The sequence below is a fragment of the Meriones unguiculatus genome, chromosome 6 (assembly GCF_030254825.1).
Source record: "Meriones unguiculatus strain TT.TT164.6M chromosome 6, Bangor_MerUng_6.1, whole genome shotgun sequence".
In the NCBI taxonomy this organism is placed as follows: domain Eukaryota; kingdom Metazoa; phylum Chordata; class Mammalia; order Rodentia; family Muridae; genus Meriones; species Meriones unguiculatus.
The window spans coordinates 68243454-68267818 of NC_083354.1; the positions used below are offsets into that span (position 1 = coordinate 68243454).

The window sequence follows — 24365 nt, forward strand, 5'->3', positions numbered from 1 at the left end:
AAGCTTCTTCTTGCAGTAGATGCTGCTTAACACAGAGACCCACAAGTAGACAAATGTGCAAGGAATGAGAGACTTTGGAGCACTCTGCCCTAACTGGGATGTCTTCATCATACCCCTCCCCTCAAGGCTCAGGGATCTATGTGCAAGAGGAGGCAGAAAACGTGTAGGAGGCAAAGGTGTGAATGACTCCAAGGAAACTGTCCTCCAGATATACCAAGGCTGATACGCATAGTAACCCCCAGAGATTGTGGCAGCACATACAAGACCTGCAAAAGAGCCAGACAAAATTCCAGGGCAGAGAGGACGAAGTAGGCACAAAGAACTGCCCTAACAAAGAGGTATCTGCAATTTATCCCTGCTGGGAGAGGGCAGGGACATGGTTTTCTCCATTAGAGAGATGCTGCAAATCAGCCACACACCAGGGCAGGCCTCATGCTCGGAGTATTTGGCCAACACACAAAAAAAACATCTCCAGGTATGATGACCATTCTTGGTTATCAACATCTGGAATTAACTAAAACCCCAAAATAGAGAGCCAACCTACGAAGGGTTTTTGCTTAATTTGGAGTGGGAAGCTCCACTTCTAATCGGAATCTTTGAGGTAAGATCTTTAGTCTTTTGAGGCAGAAAAACCCACCTCTGATCTGGGCCACACTTTCTGCTGGAAGCCTATATGAGGACATAGAAGAAGGGAGCTTTCTGTCTTTGCCTCCATGTGCCTTGTTAGAAAGCCCATCCCTTCCCTAGCATTACAGCCTACTTCAGGATTCCAGCATATACTGAAGAGCAGTTGAGACATTCAGCCTCATGGACTGAACATCTACTGGATTCTTGAACTTTCTGTTCATAGGCAGCCATTGTTGGATTAGCTGGACCACAGCCTGTATGTCATTCTAATAATTCCACTTTCTTTCTCTCTATATATATAGTAAACAGAAATTCATTCTATAATTTCTGTTACTCTAGAGAACCCTAATACACCATGTTTTATGTGCTTTTTTTATTTGTTGAGTTAAAAAATATAATCAAAATATGTAGTATAAAAAATTAAATAAAATTTAAAAGGGAGTAGGGAGTCTAATTAATCTCTTCATGGCAAAATTATTTCTTTCTAGATATCCAACCAGATTTTTCTTTCCTCTGAAATCATTCTTGGCAGAGAAAAGAGAAAATTCAACAAACAAAATTTCCAACTCTAGGGAGAAAAACTGAAAAGGGTTATGTTAATAGCTCCATGGCAGAGCGTATGCTGTGAGCAAGAACAAGCATTCATCCCTAGCACCCCCACTCCTAAATCAGCTGAACCAAAGCCGCTAGCATGAATTATATAACTTACAAAATAATTTCTTGTTTCTTTTATTTTTTATATGTTTGCTTATTGTCTGTCATGGAAGTTCTGGTTTCTTTGTATATTAAGCAAATATGCTTTTGTTTTAATCTCAAGTGTGGGATTTTAGTTGAGCTATAGTTTGTCCACACTTGTTAATTGTCACGTGTGGAGCATGATCTTTGCCAGCTGGTAACAGCCTTCCATGTGTGGCACAGAGAGGGGCATGGTCTAGGACTCTTAAGAGTATAAATATGAGAGCTAAGAAAGAGACTGTGGCATTCGATGTTGGTGTGTGGTGTGGAGCAGTTTGGTTGGAGAGAGCAGAGATGGTTTGCAGCAGACAGATGAGGAGAAACGCTTTGGGGCGCAGCGGCATGGAGGAGCCTGCTAGCTGCGTCTTCATTTGATGGAGATTGGTATAGAGCCTAAAAGAACCCACTGAACCCTAACTAGCTGGGAGAAGTAAAGCGGTTTGGGCCCTCTCTCCCACTAACCTTTTCTCTCCTACTTAAAGTTGGGGGGTTGGTGGGAAAGGAAATAGAGGCCTCAACACCCAAATGAAGGAGAGTTTTTAAAAGACAGCTGCAGGTGGCCCTCCACCACAGGTGTTGCCTAGATAGCAAGGCTTCAGCCCCATTCTTCATGTGACTTTGGGCAGAGCGGTAAGTGGGCTGAAGAGATGCCTCAGTGGGTAAGATCAGGTACTGCTCTCCCGGAGGATTCAAATTCCATTCCCAGCCCTCCTCAGGTGGCTAGCGAACACCTCCAACTTCGGTCAGTACGGGCTCTTCTGGACTGCGCCCTCTTCTGGACGCCACTGACGCCGCGGCCCACAGGCACAGACCCACGACTCCTGCCGCCCAAACACACCAAATTCAAACTCAGCGAACTAGTGCAACTTTCTAATGAAAAAATAAAGGGCAGAAAACGTGGCAGCTGTGCATAAGAGGGAGCCGGTACACCTAGGAAGCCGGCAAGTCCCTTCTTCAGGACTGTTTGTAGACTGGAATCTACACGGTGGTAGTATTTACAGGGCTGAAACAGCAAACGGCCCACAACAGGAATTGCCCTCAAGCTGCGAGGCCCCAAGGCGCTCTCTGCATGTCGCCCGCAGACCCTGAAAAGGTTCGTCTTCGCAGCTGGCGCGCGGAATAGAAACAGCGTGTAAACCAGGCCGCCGCTGACAGAGCACAGGCAGGACAAAAGCGGTAGCCCGTGATGGCATTTGGGGACACCTTTTCCTCCCTAGACCTTGATGGCAGAAACTTCTGAATTGCGTCCCCTCAGGCCGTAGGCTGGAGCCGGGCGCCCCGCTTAGGCCCTGGACCAGCTGCCTTGGAAGGTTAACGCGAACGTTTCCAGCATCCCTGCGTTCCTGCGCCACTTAAACACTCCCGCGGGCCTCGACCCTCCACCCTCGGCTTCACCCGCTGCTCTAACCCCTCTCCGACCGGAAGGTCTAGCGGGCCTCCCCGGCGTCCAGGCCACGCGTCACCGCCCCCCGGGCGCCCCAGACGCGGGAATCGGCTCTGTGTCTTTAAGGGGGCAGCGGCGCCTCCGTCGGGACAAAATGTCTGCGAGGAGCCGGGAGGCGAGGGGCGAGCGGCCCGGCGTCCGGTGAGCGGGCGGGGGCTGGGGCCGGCGGGGACGCCCGCGGCCTGGGCGTGGCGGGGTGCGGGGCGCCGGGGCGCGCGGGGGCCTCGGGAGACCGCAGCGGCGGGCTCCCGCGGGCGCGCCTCCACCCCGGGCTTGGCGGAGAGGCCTGTCCGCCGCCAGGGCCGGCCCCGGGGGAGGTGGGGAACATCCCACAAAGCTGCCTCGGGGAAGCCTGACTGAGCCCGGCCTGTGGCCCTGCCAGGAGCGTCTGGCGCTGGCTGTGACTTGGTTAACGTTTTCCACCTCTGTGCGTGCGTGCGTGTGTGTGCGGGGATGTGCGGGTGTGGGTGTGTGTGTGTGTGTGTGTGTGCGCGCGCGCGCGCGCGGGGAGAAAACCGGTGTAAACCAGAACCTCCTCCTCCGCTAGACAGAAACAAAAGAGTTTGCTGATGCTTTCCTAGCACACTGGAGCTGTGGGCTGTGCAAGCCTTGGGTGACCCTTCCCAAAGCTTTACTGCTGAACAGGATGGGATGTTTCCTTAGTCGGGACAAAAAACTACATCTCTGGGATTGCCGAGCTCAAAGGTGAGGTCTTTAGAACAGCTGTTGAAGAATTGGTTTCATAAGTTGAAATAATGAGTGGAATGTTGTGCCTGATCCTCCCCCAATCCGCTTGGTTTTTCCAGACAGGGCCTCGGCTGTCCTGGAACTCACTCTGTAGACCAGGCTGGCCTCGAACTTAGAGATCCACCTGCCTCTGCCTCCTGAGTACTGGGATAAACGGCATGAGCCATCACCATCTGGCCTGCTTTTTGGCTTTTGCTTTTTTTAAAGACAGGGTCTCACCATGGATCCTCGGGTGATCTGGAACTTGCCGGTGTAGACTAGGCTGGCCTAGATCGCACAGAGAGTGCCCCCGCCTCCTGCGGACTCTTGGACTAGCTTTGGGCCTCCAAAATAGTTAGAGGAAGGTGATAATAAATGGCATAGGAAATTATGTAAAAGGACCAGGAGTCCAAACCAGGTAATTCTCAACTTAAAAATATTTTGTTACAAAGCCAAATATATCTGTGTGTGTATGTATGTATGTGTGTATATACAGATATATATACGTGCATATATGCATATATTAAACTAATATAGCGCTGAGCTGAAATAAAGGTTCCCTTTAGGGCATAGTGCTTTATAATTTTTATTTTAAAGTGCATTAATAGCGTGCTTTGCCTTTTAGCTAATGGGAGAAACAGCTGAGAGTTCAGCTTAAAACATTCAGGTTTCATCTTTGCTTCACTAATAGCTATGGGTCCAGTACTTCTTAAAAAATCAGTCCATGTATAACCTTTTTCTAATGTTTTCACATTCAACCCTTTATTTCATAACACATTTTCACTTTGCAGTCATTTTTACTGACTTTTTAAGATGATTTTTTTTGTGTGTGTTATTTGGCCTATTTGAGTAAGCATTTTTTTCATTAATTTAGTTATTCACTTTACATCTTTTCATTATTCACTTTACATCCTGCTCGCAGCTCCCCCCTTTCTCCTCCCATTCCCCCCTCACACACCCCTCCCCCATCATCCCCTCTCATCCTCATAGAAGGGGGAGGCCCCCATGGGTACCAACCCACCCTGGCGTACTAAGTTGCGTATTAAGATGCGCAGGACTAGGCGCACCCTCTCCCACTGAGGCCAGACAAGGCAGCCCAGTTAGGGGAGCAGGACCCAAAGGGAGGCATCAGAGTCAGAGGACCCCACTCCAGTTGTTGGGGGATCTGCATGGAGACCAAGCTGTGCATCTGCTCATATTTGCAGGGGTGCTAGGACCAGCCGATGCGTGCTCTTCGGTTGGTGGCTCAGTCTCTGTGAGCCCCCATGGGCCCAGGTAGGTTGACTCTGTAGGTCTTTTTGTGGAGTCCCTGACCCCTCCGGCTCCCTCAATCATTCCCCCAACTCTTCCATAGGACTCCTTGTGCTCTGCCTAATGTTTGGCTGTGCATCTCTGCACCTGTTTCCATCAGCTGTTGGGTGAAGCCTCTCAGAGGAGTTATGCTAGGCTCCTGTCTACAAGCACAGCAGAGTAACATTAAAAGTGTCAGGGATTGGCTCTCTCTCATGGAGTGGGTCTCAAGTATGGTCTTTGGTTGGCTGTCCCTCAATCTTTGCTCCATCTTTGTCCCTTCACATCTTGTAGTCAGGACAAGTTTTGGGGAGAAGATTTTGTGAGTGGGTTGGTGACCTCGTCCCTCCACTGCACGTCCCACCTGGCTACAGAAGGTGGCCACTTCAAGGCCAGATTCCCCACTGCTAGGAGTCTCAGCTAAAGTCAGCCCATAGGGCCTTCCCTAGCCCAGGTTTCTGGCATATCCCAGAGATGGCCCCCACCTCCGATTTCTGTTCTCTCACCTGGGACCCTCTGTCCCCCACTTTCCCTACTCCCAATCCCTATCCCTGTACTCCTCCCAATCCCCTCTTCCGCTCAGTTCCCTCCCTCCATCCACCGCCAATGCCTATTTAATTTCCCATTCTGAGTGAGATTCAAGTATAGTCCCTTGGAGCCTTCTTGTTACTTAGCTTCTTTAGATCTGTGGCTTGTAGCATGGTTATCCCATAATCTGTGGATAAGAGCCGCTTATAAGTGTGTATATACCATGCATGTTTTTTTTGGATTTGAATTACTTCACTCAGGATGATATTTTCTAGTTCCATACATTCTCCTGCAAATTGCATGATGCCCTATTTTTAATAGCTGAACAGTATACCATTGTGTAAACGTACCATATTTTCTTTATCCATTCTTCGGATGAGGGACATCTAGGTTGTTTCCAGATTTTGGCTATTATGCATAAAGCTGCTAGGAACATAGTTGAGCAAGTGTCCTTGTGGTATGGTGGAACATCTTTTGTGTATATGCTCAGGAGTGGTATAGCTGTGTCTTGAGCTATAGCTATTCCCAGTTTTCTGAGAAAGTGTCAGATTGATTTCCACAGTGGTTGTACAAATTCTCACTCCCACCAGTAATGGAGGAGCAGTCCCCTTTCTCCACAACCTTGCCAACATGTGCTATCACTTGAGGTTTTGATCAGAGCCATCCTGGCCAGTGTATGATGGAATCGCAGAATTGTTTTGATTTGCATTTCCTAAAACATTTCTTTTTGTTGTTGTTTGTGTGTATACCCTCACCTCCCGTGCTGCATGTCCCTGTATGTGAGGGTGCCTGTATTTGAGGATGCCTGTGGAACACAGAGAGTGTCAGATTCCACAAAGCTAGAGTACAGGAAGTTAGGAGCAGTTGGACTTGCAGGCTGGAAATGGAATTCTGGACCCCTGGAAGAGCAGCAAGTGCTCTTAACCACTGAGCCATCTCTCCATCCCCTTTTCCGGCTTTTAATTTCATGTATGCCTTCGGGCTAATAATTACAGACAAATTTTTCTAGTTGTCTGGCTCTATTTACACATATATGAATACATGGCAGGAACTGATAGGTGAGCCGAGCTGGGCAGATCACAGGTGAGTGGACTGGAGTTTCCCGGCACTTCAACTGCCAAGGCTAATTACTCAATTATTCTGTTCTGCTTTGGTTTAAACCACTATTAGGTGAAGTAAATGAAAGTGCGATTAGTGTTTCCACGTAATCTGTGAATTTCATAATAATGTCAGTTTCTCGTGTTAGATCCAGGCTCAATCAACACATATCTGTTTATTACTCTGCCTGGCAAACCCAACTGACGTGATTAGCCTTGACTACAGAAGGACAAACAGGACTGTTCCTCACTTGTTATTTTGCTTTGAGAACATTTCCTGGTTTGTTGGCCACTGGCCTACCCAGTTATTATGTGTGCAAGCATAAGCATAAAATAATAAATTTTCATAGTGTAGTGACCATATGTATTAAACAAAGCAAGGTGGCTCTGAAATAAAGGTGTGTTTCCAATCAGAAGGCTTTAGAATGAATGAAAAAGAAAATGAGGACATGATGTCCCCGGGTATGCTTAAGGAGGCTTATTGTAGATTTAAGCCAGAGGCATCTGGAAGGGTCCAAACTGAAGGGAGCCACGGGGGGGGGGGGGGGAGAGTGGGGGGGGGAGAGCGGGGGGGGCGGGGAGAGACAGGGAAAGGGAGGAGGGGCTAAGAGCCAAGAGCAAGCCCAGAGGGCAAGAGGCCTAGAGACTGAGGAGCCAAAATTGCTGAAGCCCAGCCCCAGGGCTGGAGGGTTGTTGGGGAAGCAGAGGGACCAGCCAGCGGCCCTGTGTGAAATAGGCACCTCAGCTGTTTGTCCTGATCTGAGACCTAACAGTTCTGTTTGCTTTTTCTTCCTTTTTTCTTTCTTTCTAATTCCACTTATAGGAGCTAGAGCTCAGTGGTAGAGCACTTGCCTAACCTGTGTGAGACACTGGGTTCAGTCTCCAACAGTGTGTGCATGTGCGTGCGCGTGCACACACACATAACCACAACCAACAAAAGAATTAGTAAAAACGATGCTTCTTTGCCAATAGTGGAAGTGTCTGCCTGTCTCACGGCAAATGTTATAGTCATGCATATACATGTGTACATATATAGTCATACACACAGTGTATAAGACCATATTGAAAGGTCTAAAAAAGTTCTACATTTACTTGGTTATAATGTGTAGGTGCCCGTGTGTGTAGAGGTCAGAGGATGGTCTCTGAGAGGTCTCTCCTTATACTGCGTGAGTCCCAGTGTTCAAACTCAGGGCATCAGGCTTAGGAACAGGTGCCTCTACCTGCTGAGCCATCTTAATGGCCCCTATTTCCAGGTTTTAATGGCTCTCTTCAGCCTCTGTGTTGGGACTGGGGAGTCATACAGAGGACTCTGATTTAACCTGATAGGCTACTAGTAAATCTATGAGAATAGACTCAAAAGCAGGGGTGATGAATGGGAGTCTGTTATCTCCCACAGTTATTGGCTTATCACTCCTTCCCAAGAGTGGGCCCCAAATGAAGCTCGGCCACAGGAGCTTTAGAGGTGTGGTGCCAAGGTGGCATTCTCCCCGTGCCAGGACAGCTTAACACTGACTTTGTCACCCTGCACCTTCGCCTGGAAATTGGACTCAAAACTTTCCATTGCTGAGTTGATTTTATCCTAGCAGTACTTTTATGTAGCTTGAACGTGCTTAAGTTTAAAACAGGAACTAGGAGCCTTGGTTACACACTGATGGAGAACTAGGAGCCTTAGTTACACACTGACACAGTAGAACTAGGAGCCTTAGTTATACGCTGACGTAGTAGAACTCTCTTTGGAGCCAAACACTGATCTGATTTCAACCAAGGAATTGCCTTTGTCAATTCCTTGGAAGGAACATTCCTTCCTCCCTGCCCCCGATGGTGAGTTACCTGAAGGCAGAGGTCCTTGTGGACCCTGAGAGATGCACAGTGAACATTTAGACAAGAGAGTTGGATGGAATAAATAGCCATAAGCCAAAATAATCTCATCTTTTGGCACCTTTGTGCCAGTTCTTAAAGGTGTTTAAGGAAAAAATTGAAAGGTGTTACCATTTTTATTTTCTTTCGGCTAGCTACACACATAATAGTGGCTCTGCATTGTTATCTAGCACTTGATAAGGCAGGTGTGGACATCACCCAGCTTGGGCCAGCCCACCTTTCTGTAGGTCCCTGGACCTGCCTGATGAGCCACCTATTTCTGTGTGAAGGTTTGTTTAGGAAGTAAAAATAAATCTGAGGAGCAATGGTTGTGTGTTGGTATAAAGTTCTTGTGGAATGTATACAGTTTATCCTTGTTTATTCAAATGCTGATTTCTCTACCCCACCATCTGGTTTCAGTCAGACATTGCATTAGGGTTGAAAAGAAAAAAAGGGGAACACAGGGATATCTTATAGGAATAACAAGACAAAAGGTAGATTATTGAATCTACTCAACTTAAAGCTTTAAATAAGGTTTAAGTTTGTTCTCAAATAAGGTTGTTTTTAACTCTGGTGTAGGATTTTGTATAATGATGCAAAAATAATTTTTAATACATTGGTAAATTTTAGTATATTGATACAAATTCAAGGTTACTTCCAATACTTTTAAACTGCTACTACAAACTGTTTAGGGTATCAGGTAATGAAAGTTAATTGCTAGTTCATCAATTCATAGTCATGTCAGACACTAGTCTAATCTATCACAGGAGTATATATCCTAGGTTTAACAGACACATTATTTTAGACAGGTTGATTACATAAAGATAAGTAAGTCTTCAAAAACTTCAGAGACCTAAGAATATGGCATTTAAAAAAGTCTTTATTATTTTAAAGATTCTTTGACAATGAGACAGGTCATCTCCTGGCAGCACCCCACTTATCTCAAAGATGATGATGAGCATTGAATAACCTCCATATGGAGATGGCTTCAAAAGTGGCAAACGAGCCACCCAGGCAAAAAGAAAATGCCCTCCTCACAACAGACAGAATTCTGCCAAAAATGGGCAAGCTTAAATGCAGGACAAGTTGACTGCCAAACTTTGCCAAGACAGGGTAAGCAAGTCCTAAATAGTTCCTGCTTCACATATATGTCTGTCAAATATTCTGAGCCAGAAAGCTGACGATGATGCTCCAACGTTATAGACAGTTTTGGGTGACTGTTCAGGCAGCAAACTGTTTTCTGTCAATTTTTTATTTTTTGGAAGCTGCTAACATGCACTTCCTATTTACTCCAGGAACTAATTTTATTCCTTCTCAAGTCTCTGGTGGGGCTGAAAACCAAATAGATATATTTGCACAATTAAGCTTAAGGTGTTTAGAATTTAAAAAAATGTTTTTATATAGGTAATACCAATAAAGATAGAAGTTAATTTAGGTATATAACTCTAAACTTGTCAAGATAGGATAATCAGATACTTTCTTCTAAGTTGCCAAATATATTGCACATGTAATATATATATTGCACATGTAAATCTTACCTAATAGTTTTCACAACTGTTTTATAATTATTATTGTATTAAAAGAAAAGGAGCCTTTTATTGGACCTAAAGGGGGAAATGTTGGTATAATGTTCTTGTGGAATGTATACAATTTACCCTTGTTCATTCAAATGCTGATTTCTCTACCCCACTATATGGTTTCAATCCTGACATTGTATTGTGATGCTTATTCTAAGCATCAGCTGTCTCAAGTTTGTGTAAACATACCACCATTTATTCCCTGTATTTTCAATAAAACAACCAGCGAATGCTGTGCAATGGAGAGGTTAGTGTGGGATATCCTGGTCCAGAGGGGAGGAGAAGGAAGTGAGTCAGAGAGGTAGGAAAGCAGAGATTGGCAGGGCAGGACTTGGAACCACGAGGAGAGATGAACTGGACCTAAGATATGAATAAAAGCAAGTATAATATGGAAAATCTGAATGGGAGGAAACTATGCGGGCTTGGAGGTTTAGGATGGAGTAACTATTGCCCAGCATTGTGCTCTAGGTTAATTAAATAAATCCTAGTCTCTGTGTGGTGATTTGGGTATACAGCTGGTTTAGGAAAAAACACTGATTAACTGAAAGATAAATCAAATATAAATATTACTAACCAACAACAGTTGTGGCTCTCTGATCTTTCTGCTTTGTTTTTGGCATTATGAATCTTTGAGAGATTCTTCCATTTTGAATGTCCACCAGAAATGCAACACTGCTTTTCAACCACTAAAATCTCAGTGTAGGGGCGTCTGAGCACTAGCCGCTCCTCTGTATTAAATGTGCATGGTGCTGGGGAGTTGGATAGCTCCTATCTCTGCTGCCCTTTAGAAGCACTTAGTCCTCATCAGGGAGCTGCACCTACAGCAGGTGCAGCCAGGAGGCTGCTCTGTGGCAAGGAGAGGAGCAGGTTGAGCCCTTTTCATCCTCTCTTCCTGTGGGCACAGAATCTGCTGCTTGAGCAAGGCACGGGAGCCATGCTGTACTGGTCGACCCTGTACACTCGCTTCCTCCCTCCAGATGGCAACAGCCTGTCCTTGCGGATCCTGCCAAGCGTCTTAGCAAGGCATTGCCCTTTGCACTGTCTCGAGCCTCCTCAAGTAAGGTTTGTGCCCACCTAAGATGCCCAGGGGTTGTTCATTAAAAGTTACTTTTTACTCACATGTAGATCTTACCACATACATGTTTTGTGGTAAGCCATAGGCATGTCCCCGTATGCTTTCTTAGAGTTTCTTTGGCTTTTGTATGTAATACTTCCTCTTCCCCTACCTCTCCTGTCAACTTACAGCTCAGCCTGTAGTGTCCCCTTATTTGTTTTAACCTAAATCTGTGGAGATGGTTCCGTATAGTTCTGGATGCAAGTGGGAGCCATTCAGTAGAAACCATACTTTGAATTTTGACACTTGATCTTTGTTGGCCAGCAGCACACAGCACAGGCAGCTGGGCAGGGCTGTGCAGATGCTTAGGAGGCCCTTGGGAGCCTTGCGGTCATAAGAGGGAGCAGCTGCTGCTCTGGAACGCACGGTGGTGCTCCGCCGTGCTGCTTGGTAGGCTAGCTACAACTGATGGTTCATTAGGATGCAACTGCGTCGTGATTAGAGAACATCTGTGTCTTTACAACGCTATAGTGACCTGGTAGTATCTAGAAATGACAGGATTTTTATATACACTTTACAACATCTGCCCCCAGAACTTCCTCTAGAACATCTGGAAGATTTTTTGTCCTTTGAACGAGTGCATAATATTCCCTGTTGCGAACAGACATTATATTCTCAGCTATGATCCCCACTCTAAACAACAATGAAGCAAACATGAAGAACCTTTAGTTCTACAGAATAGAAATCTCAGCTGTTTTTAAACGAATGCAGAAAGTTCCAGGTGGCCTCCCTCACAGCGCTCAGACCTTTAGTAGGAAAGTGAGGGTGCCTTGCTTTCCGCCTCCCTCCGGACTTCGGCGTTATGCCTGCCCACCTTGGTTCTGGTGGTGGATGGAAAATGACACCTCATTCTTGCCCTCATAGCAGTTCCCAGAACAGAATCGCCTTCCCACAGACATTGAACTGGCCCTGAGGTCTTTTGCCTGCTCAGGTTTCTACCTAGTTTCCTACTGGATTACTTGCTTTTTAAAAGTCTCCTTGTAAGAACTCTTGGTATGCTCTGCTGTGATGAGGAGCCCCAAAGCTGCACGGGTGAAGCAGAAATTAATTCGGGCCGTGCAACAGGGCTGGAGTGGTGTTCCACCCTGGACATAAAGTCCTATCACATGGAGCCAGAATGCAGCCCGCTATTGGAGGACTGAGAAGGTGGGGCAGTTCCGTTCCGTGCTGCTGTCCATTGGTTAAGACCTCCGACAGTAAAGGGCTGACCAGGCAAAGCATGCCCCTCCCTCCTTGCCGCCGTGGAGGGGCAGCGCTGTGCTGGCCCACATTTGGAGTGTAGCTTGTCCCTGGCTCCAGTGAGGAACACCGTACAGAACCCGTGCTCTCCCGCTTGACCCATCTTAACTCCCCAGCAGACGGCACACATGCCTGGTGCCCCTCTCAGCATCCAGGACTTACAGGAAGCCCAGCTCGGGGCTCTCAGGGATGTAAAAAGCCTGACAGTAATGGGTCACCTCTGGCACTGTTAGAGGTGCATGAGCAATGGGGACCCTGAGCCCTTGGCACGTGAAAAAGATCTGCAGGCCCCTGGGCCTGTCAACGGTGAAGCAGTAGTCATTTTAAAACTTAGGAAACAGATTCACTATAATAGTATCCCATCACTTCCCATGTCTAGTAATTAAAAAGAGCCAGAAAGGATAGTCAAGTCAGGAGGAAACGGTATTCTTAACAACAACAGATAAGGCATAAAAATTAGATAAACTGTTTCTAATACTAAAGTCACGTTCTGTTTACCCTAGAGTAACATTTGGTCAGCATGAGGAGACCTGGGGTTCACTGGGGCATTTTCATGCATACATGTATCTCTCCCCACTTGGGGTTTGGGGGTTTTGTTGTGTTATTTTTTTTGCCCCCTCACCCATCTTGAGCTGGTCTCCTTTCTCCCCTAAATGGTTCTTCCTTCTGTTCCTGTGACATGATGTCAGCCTTTCTTGTCCCTTCCCTGGCCCTTTAAACTCCTCTCTCTGCTGTCTCCATCCCTGTCCCACACAGATGCATACATTTGTATATAAACTTCAATCTACATGCTGTATCTGAGGGAAAATGTGACTTTTGTCTTTCTGAGTCTGGCTTATTCCCTTTACATACAGCTCTTCAGTTTCACCCATTTTCATTGAGGCTCATAATTTCACTTTTTATGTATATTACCTGCCCCTTATCTATTCATCTATTAATAGACACCGAAGCTGATTCCACATCTTTCTTAAAAATGCTTTACTTATTTTTAGTTATGTGTATATGGGGGGAGCATTTAAGCAACCTAGAACTGGAGCTATAGGTATTTGTCACTGATATAGGTGCTGGGAACTGAACTGCATTCTCTGCAAGAGCAATGTATGCTCTTAGCTGATAAGCCATCTCTTCAGCCCCTGCCTCCACATCTTGACTATTATGAATAATTCAGCAATCAGCATGCATGTGCAAATATTTCTTTGCTATGCTGGCTTTGAATTGCTTAGGCATATATACTCATGTGATACAGATAGATCATTTTTGTCATCTGCAACTAGAAATAATTTGACTACTTCTTTTCCTGTTTGTATCTTTTTTTTTCCCCCTTTCTTCTTCTTATCTTACTGCCCTAGATAATACTTTGAATACTGTATTAAACAAGAGCAGAGAGAATGGGCACCCTGTCTTGTTGTTTATTTTAGGGAAAATGCTTTGTTTTTCTCTATTTGAATCATATTGACTGCTGTTTTGCCCGATATAGTAATAATGATTTAACATGTAATCAGTAAGTGTAACAGCACACATAAATAGGCTTAAGGACAAAAGACACATGATCATCTCAATAGGTTCAGGAAAGACCTTTAAGAAGGTTCAGTATTCCTTCACCATCAAAGCCTTGAAGAAATGAGGGATCAGCAGAGCATACCTCAAAACCCACTGCAGTCAGGGAGGCTAGTCTGTAGTTTTCTTTCTTGTGCCCGTGCCTGCTCTTGGCATTGGGGTAGCGCTGTCTTTGCAGTTTAGTAGCTTCTTTTTTTGTTTTATGAAGAGTTTTGAGGTGCATCCTGTATTAGCTTCTTTTAAACATTTGGCAGAATTCAGCAGTGACTCTACCTTTCTTTGTTGGGAGACCTCAATGCTATTACCTGTCATAAAGCTGTTTAAATTGTGTATATCCTCCAGACTTTCATTTTGGTAGGTCATTTGCAGCTGGGAATTTACCCATTCCTTCTGGATTTTAAAGTACTTGAGAAAACATCTTCAAAATACTTGCTAGTCTCTCAGACTTCGTTAGGCTCTGTTGTAAATCCTTCAGTTTATTTATCCCTAGTTTTATAAGTTGGCACATCCTCTCATTATTTTGGTTAGATTGGCTGTGCAGTTGTCATTTTGAAGTTGGTTTTTGTTTTCAAAGAGCTGAATGTTTTATTTTTACTTATTATTATTAGTTTACATTTCATTCATTTATGTCCCTGTCTGGATAGTTTTCTGCTGTCTGCTCCTTTGGTGTTTGATTTGTTGTTTCTGTAAGACCCAGGTTGCATCTGTAGCCTGTTTATTTGTGACCTGTCTGGATTTTTAAGGTAGCATGCATAGCTATAAACTTTCCTCTTCAAGCTCCACCTCAGCAGCACCCCACAGATGCTAGTGATTTCTGCTTTTATTTTTAAAAATCTCCCTCAGTTTTTCAAGACTCGCTGTTCATTTAAAAGAAAATGTGTGGTCTTCTTTTTTAATGTATAGGCAACTCTTGCTGTTGATTTCTAGATCACCTGTGCTATGATCTGTTAATGCCTTTGTATTCACTAAGACTTTCTTTGAGGACTATAGAGGACCTGTTTTAGAGAGGGTTCCATGGCCATTGAAAAGAATTTATAGCCCATATCTTTTGGGTAGATATTCTCATATAACTATAATTTACAGTATGATGCAACTCTGAAATTTCTTTGATCTTTTAATTTAGATGTCCTGTCTGGAGATGGGATTGGGTACTGAAAGCATCCGCTATTTTTATTATGTCAGGACATTTCTAGCCTTTTATGCCCATTATGTTTTGTAAAATTGGGAACCCAAATCTTTCTCCATAATATAACACACGCACACACACACACGTACCTTGTACATATACAGATATTGTATTTCCCTGGTCTTCAGTTCTGTTAATAAACTCTGTAATGGTAGTCTCTTCTGCTGCTCCCTCCGGACCTGGCAGTTTGAACAGTCACTGGTTGCCGCACTGAGCCTGGTTCTCCCTTAGCTGTTATGTTACCTGAGATAAGTCATCAGAGCTCAAGGAATCTAAGTGACTTTTGTTGTTGTTGTTGTTGTTGTTTTGTTTTTAACTTTCGGAGAACGTTTGTCTAGATCCATACATTTACATTTGGTTTATTTCCGACTTGTTCGCTAAAGAACAAATGCCACCTTTTTACAGCTTCTTTTTGGAGGGCTTGGGGGAAATCAGGGTTATTGTATTGGGAGAGTTGTTTTCCTCCCGGAAAATACCTAGTCACTGGGCCCGTGGAATGCCCTTGCTGTGCAGTCTGACAGCTCAAGTTCAATCCCCAGAACCCATGGAAAAATGGAAGGAGAACAGTGATCCCACAAGTGTGTCCTCTGATCTTCACACCCATGCACACAGACATGTCCAAGACTCAGTCGTTACAGTAATGACACTGTGACTGGGTGCCTCTTGTGTAGCTACTTCAGCAGACAAAGCATGAACCATCAGTTTTCCTCCCCTGTCTCTTGTCTGGAAGTGCCAGACAAGCTTTCTATCTTCTAAATATTGAGAGGGGCCATGTAATTAGGATGAACAATAAAGCAGACTATTTGTCTTGGGTACCTATAAAAGGCTCGGGGGAAAAAACCCTAGACAAGCATTCTCTAGTCATTTTCCTGCTAACTCAGGCTGCTCCACTTGATTTCTTGTGGGTCTGTGTGTCCTACAAACTCCAAGATCATCTTGAATTGTCCTGTACATACATGTGTTTCTACTTTGGAACCTCGGTTGGTTGGGAACCTCCAGGCAATAACCAGGACCTCAAGATTATTGAGACCTGGCCTACCATTTATAGACAAAAGTGCAAGGCTCTGCGTTACAACCTGCTAGTTCCTAAAATGTGCACATTTTCAAAGTATGGTCAGTTTTCTTACAAGTCCATCGTTCTAATTACCACTCCCAATTTGTGGTGTTTGGGATCAAACCCAGGCACTGTGCATGCTGGGCAAGTTGCCTCTCTAGCCCTTAGCTCAGTTTCTACAGAGATACTAGTTCTTCGGAAGAGAATGCTTATCACAAGAAGGGCTAGATGTTCCTAACAGGTTGTTTTTGGTTGTTTTGTAGACATTAAATAATGCTGAGTATTAAGGAGAGGGGAAAAAACATGCCCACAAGGTTTGTCCTCGGCTTACGTTTAGAGGATCTGTGTGTATGTAATAATGGTTACTATTGTTCCTTATCTCCCCACTTCCCCTGGATGCAGACACTGCAGAAGGAATGGGGAGTGAAGAGCCCTTGGAGACCATGGAAGACACCTGGAGGCCAGAAGACACTGCAGGGCAGGGTGGCCCCTGTCCCGCGCTGGCGCCCGCCGCTCCCGGCCACGTGGGGGCGCCCTACTCCGAGGCCTGGGGATACTTCCATCTGGCCCCAGCTCGGCCCGGACACCCGTCGACCGGCACCTGGGCCACCTGCCGGCTGTGCGGGGAGCAAGTGGGCGGCCACTCCGGCTTCCAGGCGTGGACGGGGGCGCTGTGGCGGCACCTGAGCGGTGCGCACCTGCGGGAGCTGGAGAAGAGCGCCGCCCGGAGCTCGCCGCCCTCTGTGCCCTGCCCGCCGCCCGGACCCACCACGGCTGCCGAGGGTGACTGGGCTCGCCTGCTGGAGCAAATGGGCGCGCTGGCCGCACGGGGCAGCCGGCGCGAGCTAGAGCTGGAGCGGCGCGAGGCCGTCCTAAGGCAGGCCGAGCGCGCCCTGGAGCGCAGGCGCCGGGCTCTGCGGCAGGAGGAGCGCGCCATGGCGCAGGCGCGCCGCCAGCTTCAGGCCGAGCGCCAAGCACTGCATACGTGGATGCGGGAGCAGAGCCTCGATGCAGGGGTTCTAGAACCCCCTTCTCCTAGGCCTCCACTCCTCAAGGAGGACCCCGACGGGGATGTCCATGACAACGAGATCACCAAAGTCCTGCTGTAGCGACGCAACTCCATGTGTAAACCTAATCATAGTCTGCTGAGAGCCAGGAGCGACCCCAAGGACTTCTTCCGGTAGCCTGGTTTGGGTGCATGAAGATGCACCTTTCAGTAAGAGGAATCCGTTCCAGCAACCTCCATTTAATGCCTTAAGACTGAAGGCTTTTTAAAACCAGAAGGTTCTCTAAACACCAAAGACTCAGAACACCCCAAGCCTTGCAGGGAGAGGGGTATGGAAATGAAGATAAGATTCTTTATTCAGAAATGGTCTGTTCCTTTCCTAATGAATGATCGTGTCCCAGCACCAAGTTCCAAATGACCTTGAGTTCGATTGACTCTCTAGCTCCTTTCCTTCAGCATCTATGGACCCCTCCCCCAATTGGGCCAGTCCCAGAGAAACTCCTGTTTTGCTCTCCCAAGGCCATGGGCATCTTTTTATTAGAATCCTCTTTCCCTGGAGGACCCATTGACAGTACTGTTGTATAATCAGGCGGTAGGGGCACGGTGGTTGGCTTGCTACAAGGTGTACATAGCCACTGAGGAATCACAGGCCAACAGAGCTGGTAATAAAGGAGGCTCATTGTGGGAAAGGGGGAGGGAGTCTGGGGAAGGAGTAGAGTGAGTGAGCCATGAGAGAGGGCAGGGAGGGAGAGAGAGTGGGGACAAGACAGAGAGCAAGGGGACAGGGAGAACATCAAGAGAGCAGGATAGCAGGTGGGCCCTTTTATCTGGCACACACCTGGCAGCAGCAGGTGATGACATAAGGTGTTGCTATGTCCCTGGGGCAGGCTAGTGGAATCACCGCTACACTAATACTCCTCCCTTTTTGTTTAAAAAACTAAGGGTAGGAATAAGGACATCTGGGTTCTTTTGACTGCTTCCTGCAGCGGCTTCTCTGGGGGCCCTAAAGAAATTGGGATGCTAAGTCCTGAGAGAGCTGGCTGTTTCACTGCTGTCCGGGATCTGTGGGACCTCTGTGTCTAGAAAAGTGCAGGCCTGGTTAAGCAGTCTTCGAGGCTGGACAGGAGCACCTGTGGAGAGCTGCTTCCGAGCTGTCCTGGATACTGGAGGAAACACCTGGACTTGGCAGGATACTGGAACAAACATGGGCAGAAGACAAAGCAGGTTAGGGAGAGAATCTTTTTCTCAGGTGTACATTTGAAACGTTTAGCAATGGTCTTGATGGTTGGAGGAGGGTGTCCCACCCTCTGAACTAGGAAAAAGGTGGGAAACATAGGCTGTTGTTTGACAGTACTTACATGGCGTCCGTTTGATCTGAGAGGTGGACTGAGGTGGAATTCCTGTAGCCTACAAGAATCTTTTCAAGTTTACAAAGAAGTTTTACAAGTTAGCACCACAATTATTTGCAATCGGCAATGAAATACTCATTGTAGAAAAAGGCGGTAGGCACACATCTCTATGTCATAGCATAGCAGAGACTTGGGAAACAATTTTGGATTAAAAGCATGAACGCTTTAAGGTGAGCTCAGGGAAAGCAGAAACCGAACCATCCTGTGATGCCTGTCCACAACACAGGTGTCCTAAGGCAAGCTCTGGGAGGAAAAGACCTCCTGTAGAGCTCATTTAATCTTGCTTTTCAGTATGATGGCACATCATGAAAGAGGGATGACTTCCCTCTGCCCAGAAGACAGGATTCATGCAAATTAAGCACAGTGAGAAACACTTTTAAGTTTATACTTAAAAGACAAACCAAAGAAAGTTTTAAATCTCAAACTTCGGGTTTAGGAGCTATAATTGTCTGATCTGTAGCTGATAAGCTACCATCGTTAGCTTAGCTGTCAATGTGATCAGAGACCTGAGAAGGATGAATTATAATCTGTTCTTTAAAACAAGGAAAATCCCAACAGTTCTATTTTACCAATAAAGACTCGGGAGCCAGATGCTGTGCTAGCTCAGAGAGGCAGAGAAAGCACCCAGCTGACCTTCCTTCTCAGCTCAGGTCTGGATGGAAATCCTGTGTACTGAAAGCTCTTAGACTAAAGGTGTGTACTAGGACTAAACTATACCATTATCACCGGTTTAAAATAAAGTTCTTGGATTAAAGGGGTGTGACAGGCTCAACCATACCAAAGAAACAGGGTTTTCAGTTCACAATTTTGTGATTCACAATGGGATCAAATATCCTACAACATCCCCCCCCCCCTTTTAAGTAAAAGACTTTTTTTTTCTGACATCAATAAACTATATACTATCAGGTAAAAATTACATTCACAATGTCTAGTCGATATGTAACTGGTAACCTTGAGGAAGTATTCTATCTTGGTCAGTCCAGAGTTCTGTACCTAAAATCACTTTGTATCAAAACTTGCAATACCAATCAAAAATCATCTTTTTAGACCTAAAATATCTTAAATCCTAAAGAACTTTGTTATAACTGTAAGATTATAACTATTTAGTCTTCAGCCCTATCAAAGACTTGAGAAGGATGAATATTATCTGAATAAGCAGGAAGAACAGAGCAAGCAGCTTCCAAAACTATAGAAATGCTGGCTGCCTGGTCAGTTGGAGCATCATCTTCAGCTTTCTGGCTCAATATCCAACAGACTTTTCTGTGAAGCAGCTAAAATGAAGGACTTGCCTACCTTGTCCTTGCAAAGCTTGGCAGTCAACTTTCCTGCATCCAGTTTGTCCAGCATTCTGTCTGCAGTAGAAGCAAGGGCATCCCTTGCCCAAAGGCTGTCTTGCCACAAATGAAGCCATCTCCTCAAGAATTTTTTTTTGATGCTCATCCTCTTCTTTGAAGTCGAAAAGGGGTGCTTCCAGGAGCTGATATTTCTCTTTGTGAAAAAATTATCAATCTTTAAATGCCATAATCTATAGATCCTGACGTTTTTGAAGACAATCTATCTCTATATCTTGGTTACTTGTTGCAAGCTATATACTGACTTAGCAAACATCTGTGTTTAGCTAAAATAGTACCCAACAAAACCACAAATTAGATTCACTATTAGTGTGCATTTCTAATTATCTTAAACAGTTTCTAAGAGTAGCTTTCAAAAGGACTAGAACTTCACATTGCATTATTAAGAATTACATAGGTACAATACCTTAAAGAGTTGCTACATAATATGCCGTAACCAAACTATAATTTTGTATCAGTATGCAAATGGTCTGTACCAATGTAACCAATTATAACCTTAATTTTGTATCAATACACAAAGAGCTTTAAGAGTAGATCCAATAATCTATCCCTTTTTCCTATTGTTCCTATATTATTTCTATATCCCCCTTTTGTCTTAATAAAAAGAAATGATACAGTAAAACTATTTACAAATATTAAGCAATTTTTGCTAAGCTTTCCACAATGTCCAGCTTGGTTGTATTTGGCAATCTTAAAGATCAACTATTTTTAAGTTCAAAATTCTGTAAAATGTCATATGAACTCAGCATTTTGAATGTCCTAAGTAGTCTGTAGTCCAAAACTGATCTTTAGCTGGTGATTGTCAGCTTAGTGGCAATCCCAATAAGGCAGAATGTAACAGTCAACTCAAAGGTATCCATTGTCTTGTGCAGAACTAGGCAGCAGAGGAAACGTGGAGCAGTTTTTCTCCAGTGATGGTTGTTACACAATCCAGGTGGTGGATTCGTCTTTGGTGGCCCCTTCATCTTCTTGTTAACCTAAAAGATTACTGTTAGGAGTGGTAGAAAACCTAAACTTTTTAAATACCATGTTCAGCAGCTCTCAGAAAGGATTGAGGACCATGATCTACTGAGTACATATGAGGTATACAAACTGTTTATAGTTACTTGCTTCAGACTCAAACCTGGAAACATGTATATGAAGCTAGATGAAGCTTACTTCTAAAAGGAGTTAATAACTACTAATACCATGACAGAAAGTTTATAGATACATAATAATCATAGGTTTTGAGATAATATTCCTTAAAAAATTAGAGAGTCAAATGAAAACCAAAAAATTATGAGATCAGTGGCAGTAGAACAATCCCTTATTTTTTGTTTTGCTGTGTCATACCAGGTAGCTTTTCTGATATGAGGCAGATTTTGAATTTTCCTTAAACAAGCATGCATGGGTTTAGAGAAGAGAGGAGAGCCACACTGCAACCCCAAAGCCAGCTTTAATTTTCAATTGAATTACATAAAGACCATTTGCTGCTTATGTCTGTAGAGGGCAGAAGAGACAAGATCGAGATGGGTGATAGCACTTAGCCAATTACTCTTTTACTTGTCACATTTTCTCTTGATAATCCATCCTTTTTATGAAGATGTTTCATTTGTCCAGTGGTCTCCAAATTCCTTAGATGTTTTTATTCTCCTGGAAAGATAAAAAAAAAAAAAAAAGACAACTCTGCCCCAACCCTACTCTGGAGGGTTTCTTTCTTTCTTTCTTTTTTTTTGGGGGGGGTTATATCTTTTCTAGGGCAAAATGCTTTTCGGTAATAGAAAAAGTATTATCACTCAATTAAAATTTTAAAAGTTCTTTTGAAAATTTGAAATTAAATATACCTTTATATATATCTATGTAAGCAGCTTTTTAAATTAAAACATTGTAATTCCTTTGTGCCTGCTGCTGTCTCCCAAGATCAAAGGCATATGCCTCCAAGTCCTGGGATTAAAGGTGTGAACCACCACACCTGGATCTAACTTTTTCTTTGCTTGGAACTGGGTCTGTATCAGGCTGCCCTTAAACTCGGAGATCTACATGCTTCTGTCTTCTGAGTATTAGGACTAAAGATGTATGCCTCCAAGTGCTGGGATTAAAGGTGTGACCCCCCCCCCCCGTTTGTTGGAACCCTAGAATTCAGAAAGCAATTAAGTGGTAGGGATCTGCCTGTCTCTGCTAGATTACAGACATGGGCTTCTACTGCCCTGCTCAAATTTTTTATCTTAGCTCCAAATTGCTACTCAAAGTTTGGCCATCTGAATAGTAAATGGTGATTCTTTATATTGTTATTGGTGATATAAGGTCTTTCTATGCAGCCCTGGCTGTCCTGGAACTCACTGTGCAGACCAGGCTGGCCTTAAACCCAGAGATCCAACTGCCTTAGCTATGATAGCTGAGACTAAAGGTGTGAACCATGATCCCAAACTGTTTATACTGAGACAACTTTTGTCCTCTTTTTTTTTTTTTTAATTTGAACAATCTAGGAACATTTGAAGGGCTAATAAAATTAATATCCATACATACGGATGTGTGTGGTGTGTGTGACAGTTTTGAAGCAGCCAGTTGTATTTTGATTTGTCTGTTTTTTACGGGCCATCTTCTACATTCTGCTCCTGATTCATTTTCTTATAAAATTTCAGTAACTTCTGCCAGCAACTCACTGACACCTATTCATCCTGGGTCTGGACTCCGTGCCCAGTTACCAGGCCCATGGTTCCTCTCACAACTTGCACATCCTGACACTTGATAACTAGTATTGAAAGGGTTAGACTAACCTATATGTAACCTGTATGTCTTCTAAAGTCTATAGTTTTGAGTTTTAGGTCCAGGTTAAGCTAAAGCCTCTTAGTACCTTTCCAGAGAATGGAGGAATGTGACCCTATCTGTGAGGACAGATATAAAAAAGTGAGCAAGCAATGACCTTCACTCAGCAAAAAGAATGACTAGACCCTTGTCTTCGAGATAGTGTTTCTTAGCAACCAACCCAGATGGCCTCAATCTTCTGAGTAGACCCTGACCTCCAGCCAAAAGCCCACTGCCCCAATCTTCAAGGATGAGCTAACCACCCCCACCTTTAATTGCAGCTGCATCCACACTTGGCAGGATTGGCCAAAGTTGAGCACCTAAGACTAACCAATTATCTTACTTTATAGCTTCCTCATCCAATCCTGAATTGCCAAGACTGCAACCTCAAAATTCCCACGCTTTATCCTTTAAAAACCCAAGGTCTTTGTCTCCCCCAGTGCCACTCCTTGCTGATCAGCAGGGGTGACCCCATTGTGCAATGATCAAAATAAACCTCTTGCGATTTTGCACTGAGACCCATCTCCTGAGTTCTCTTCATCCCTTCTCGAAATTAAGCTCATGATGGGCCTAACAGTATTTTCTGGGCACTTGCAGCATTATCAAACACACAGCAGCTCCAAGGAGAGGTATTGATACTGTGCCTGGCTTGTAAACAAGAAAGATGACAGCAAGATATAAAGCTGCTTGCTGCCAAGCATGGAGACCTGAGTTCAGTCACGATCTGATCCATACAGTGGAAGGAGAAAAGTGATTCCCACAAGTTCTTGAAGAGTTTAAGTTAGACTGAATATAATTTCATTTTGAAATAAAGATCTTGACTGGGAACTGAATTCAGGTACCAGGAAATATCACAGAATGTACACCTGGCAGAAAACAAAGTTAACTTTCCTAGCAACAGCTTCCAGGAAATATCACAGAATAAATGCTTCATAGAAAATAGAGACAATCTTCATAGAAAATAGAGACAATCAATGGGAATCAGTTGGAAATCGGGTGGGAAAATTCTCCTCAATGTTTCAGATATGGTTTAGAAAAATAGCCATTGTGATTATATGCCTTAACCATTGTGATTGTGTGCCTCAGAATAGGTCACCCTGCCCTGCTAAACTTCACCCAATCCTTTAATGCCAAGGCTTGTGCACCCCTGCTTGCTGCCATGGAAACCCCCTGCTCACGGACTTTCCCTTTAAAAATCCTGTTTACTCAAGAGCTTGGGGTCCCATTTCTCTATGCTGCGTCAGAGAGACTTGGGTCCCAAGTTCGATCACTCTCATAATAAAGCTCTCTTGCTATTGCATCGAGTCGCTTCCTGGTGGTCTCTGAGGGTCCTGTGAACCTGGCATTACATTCTTCCATACATGCACTGTGACACACACTAAATAAATGTAATTTTAAAAATTTAAGAAAGGGAGGTTAATTTGTACAAGCAATGAAGTAGTCAAGATGGGATCCACCAGTGGCCATGCCCTTCCTAGCTGCTGCACTGTCCCCCTAGAGTGCTGACACCTATCCTGCCTGCTTCTGGTTAGTGAAAATAGTGACATTAACATTTCCTGGGCATTCACTGTGTGCTAGCTCTGCTAGATGCATGGTGATGTACTCTTGTAATCCCTGCACTTGGGAGGTAGAGGCATGAGAGAATCAGGTGTTCAAGGTCTTCCTGAGCTACATAATCAAGTTTGAGACCAGCCTGGGATACTTGAGACCCTGTCTCCAAAGTCCCCTCACAATTCAGTCAGGTAGCAACTTCATGATATGTTCATTGTGTAGGTGAAAAGAC

The 24365-nt window shown here is 44.6% G+C and overlaps 1 protein-coding gene and 1 non-coding gene across 3 annotated transcripts; both read left to right on the forward strand.

The window, feature by feature from the left end:
• Nucleotides 1–2462: 2462 nt before the first annotated feature.
• Nucleotides 2463–23886, forward strand: Zbed3 (zinc finger BED-type containing 3). 2 transcript variants are annotated; one of them, XM_021641444.2, is made up of 2 exons: nt 2463–2947; nt 16434–23886. In XM_021641444.2, the coding sequence occupies exon 2, from the start codon at nt 16448–16450 to the stop codon at nt 17138–17140; it is 693 nt and encodes a 230-aa protein (XP_021497119.1). In that variant the 5' UTR covers nt 2463–2947; nt 16434–16447; the 3' UTR covers nt 17141–23886. The 2 variants fall into 2 exon arrangements, with proteins under 2 accessions (XP_021497119.1, XP_060241574.1); XM_060385591.1 differs by lacking the exon at nt 2463–2947 and adding an exon at nt 3356–3511.
• On the forward strand, nt 12127–12269 carry LOC132655020 (small nucleolar RNA SNORA47). Its single transcript, XR_009592603.1, has one exon. It is a non-coding gene; the product is annotated as a small nucleolar RNA SNORA47 (small nucleolar RNA).
• Nucleotides 23887–24365: the final 479 nt, after the last annotated feature.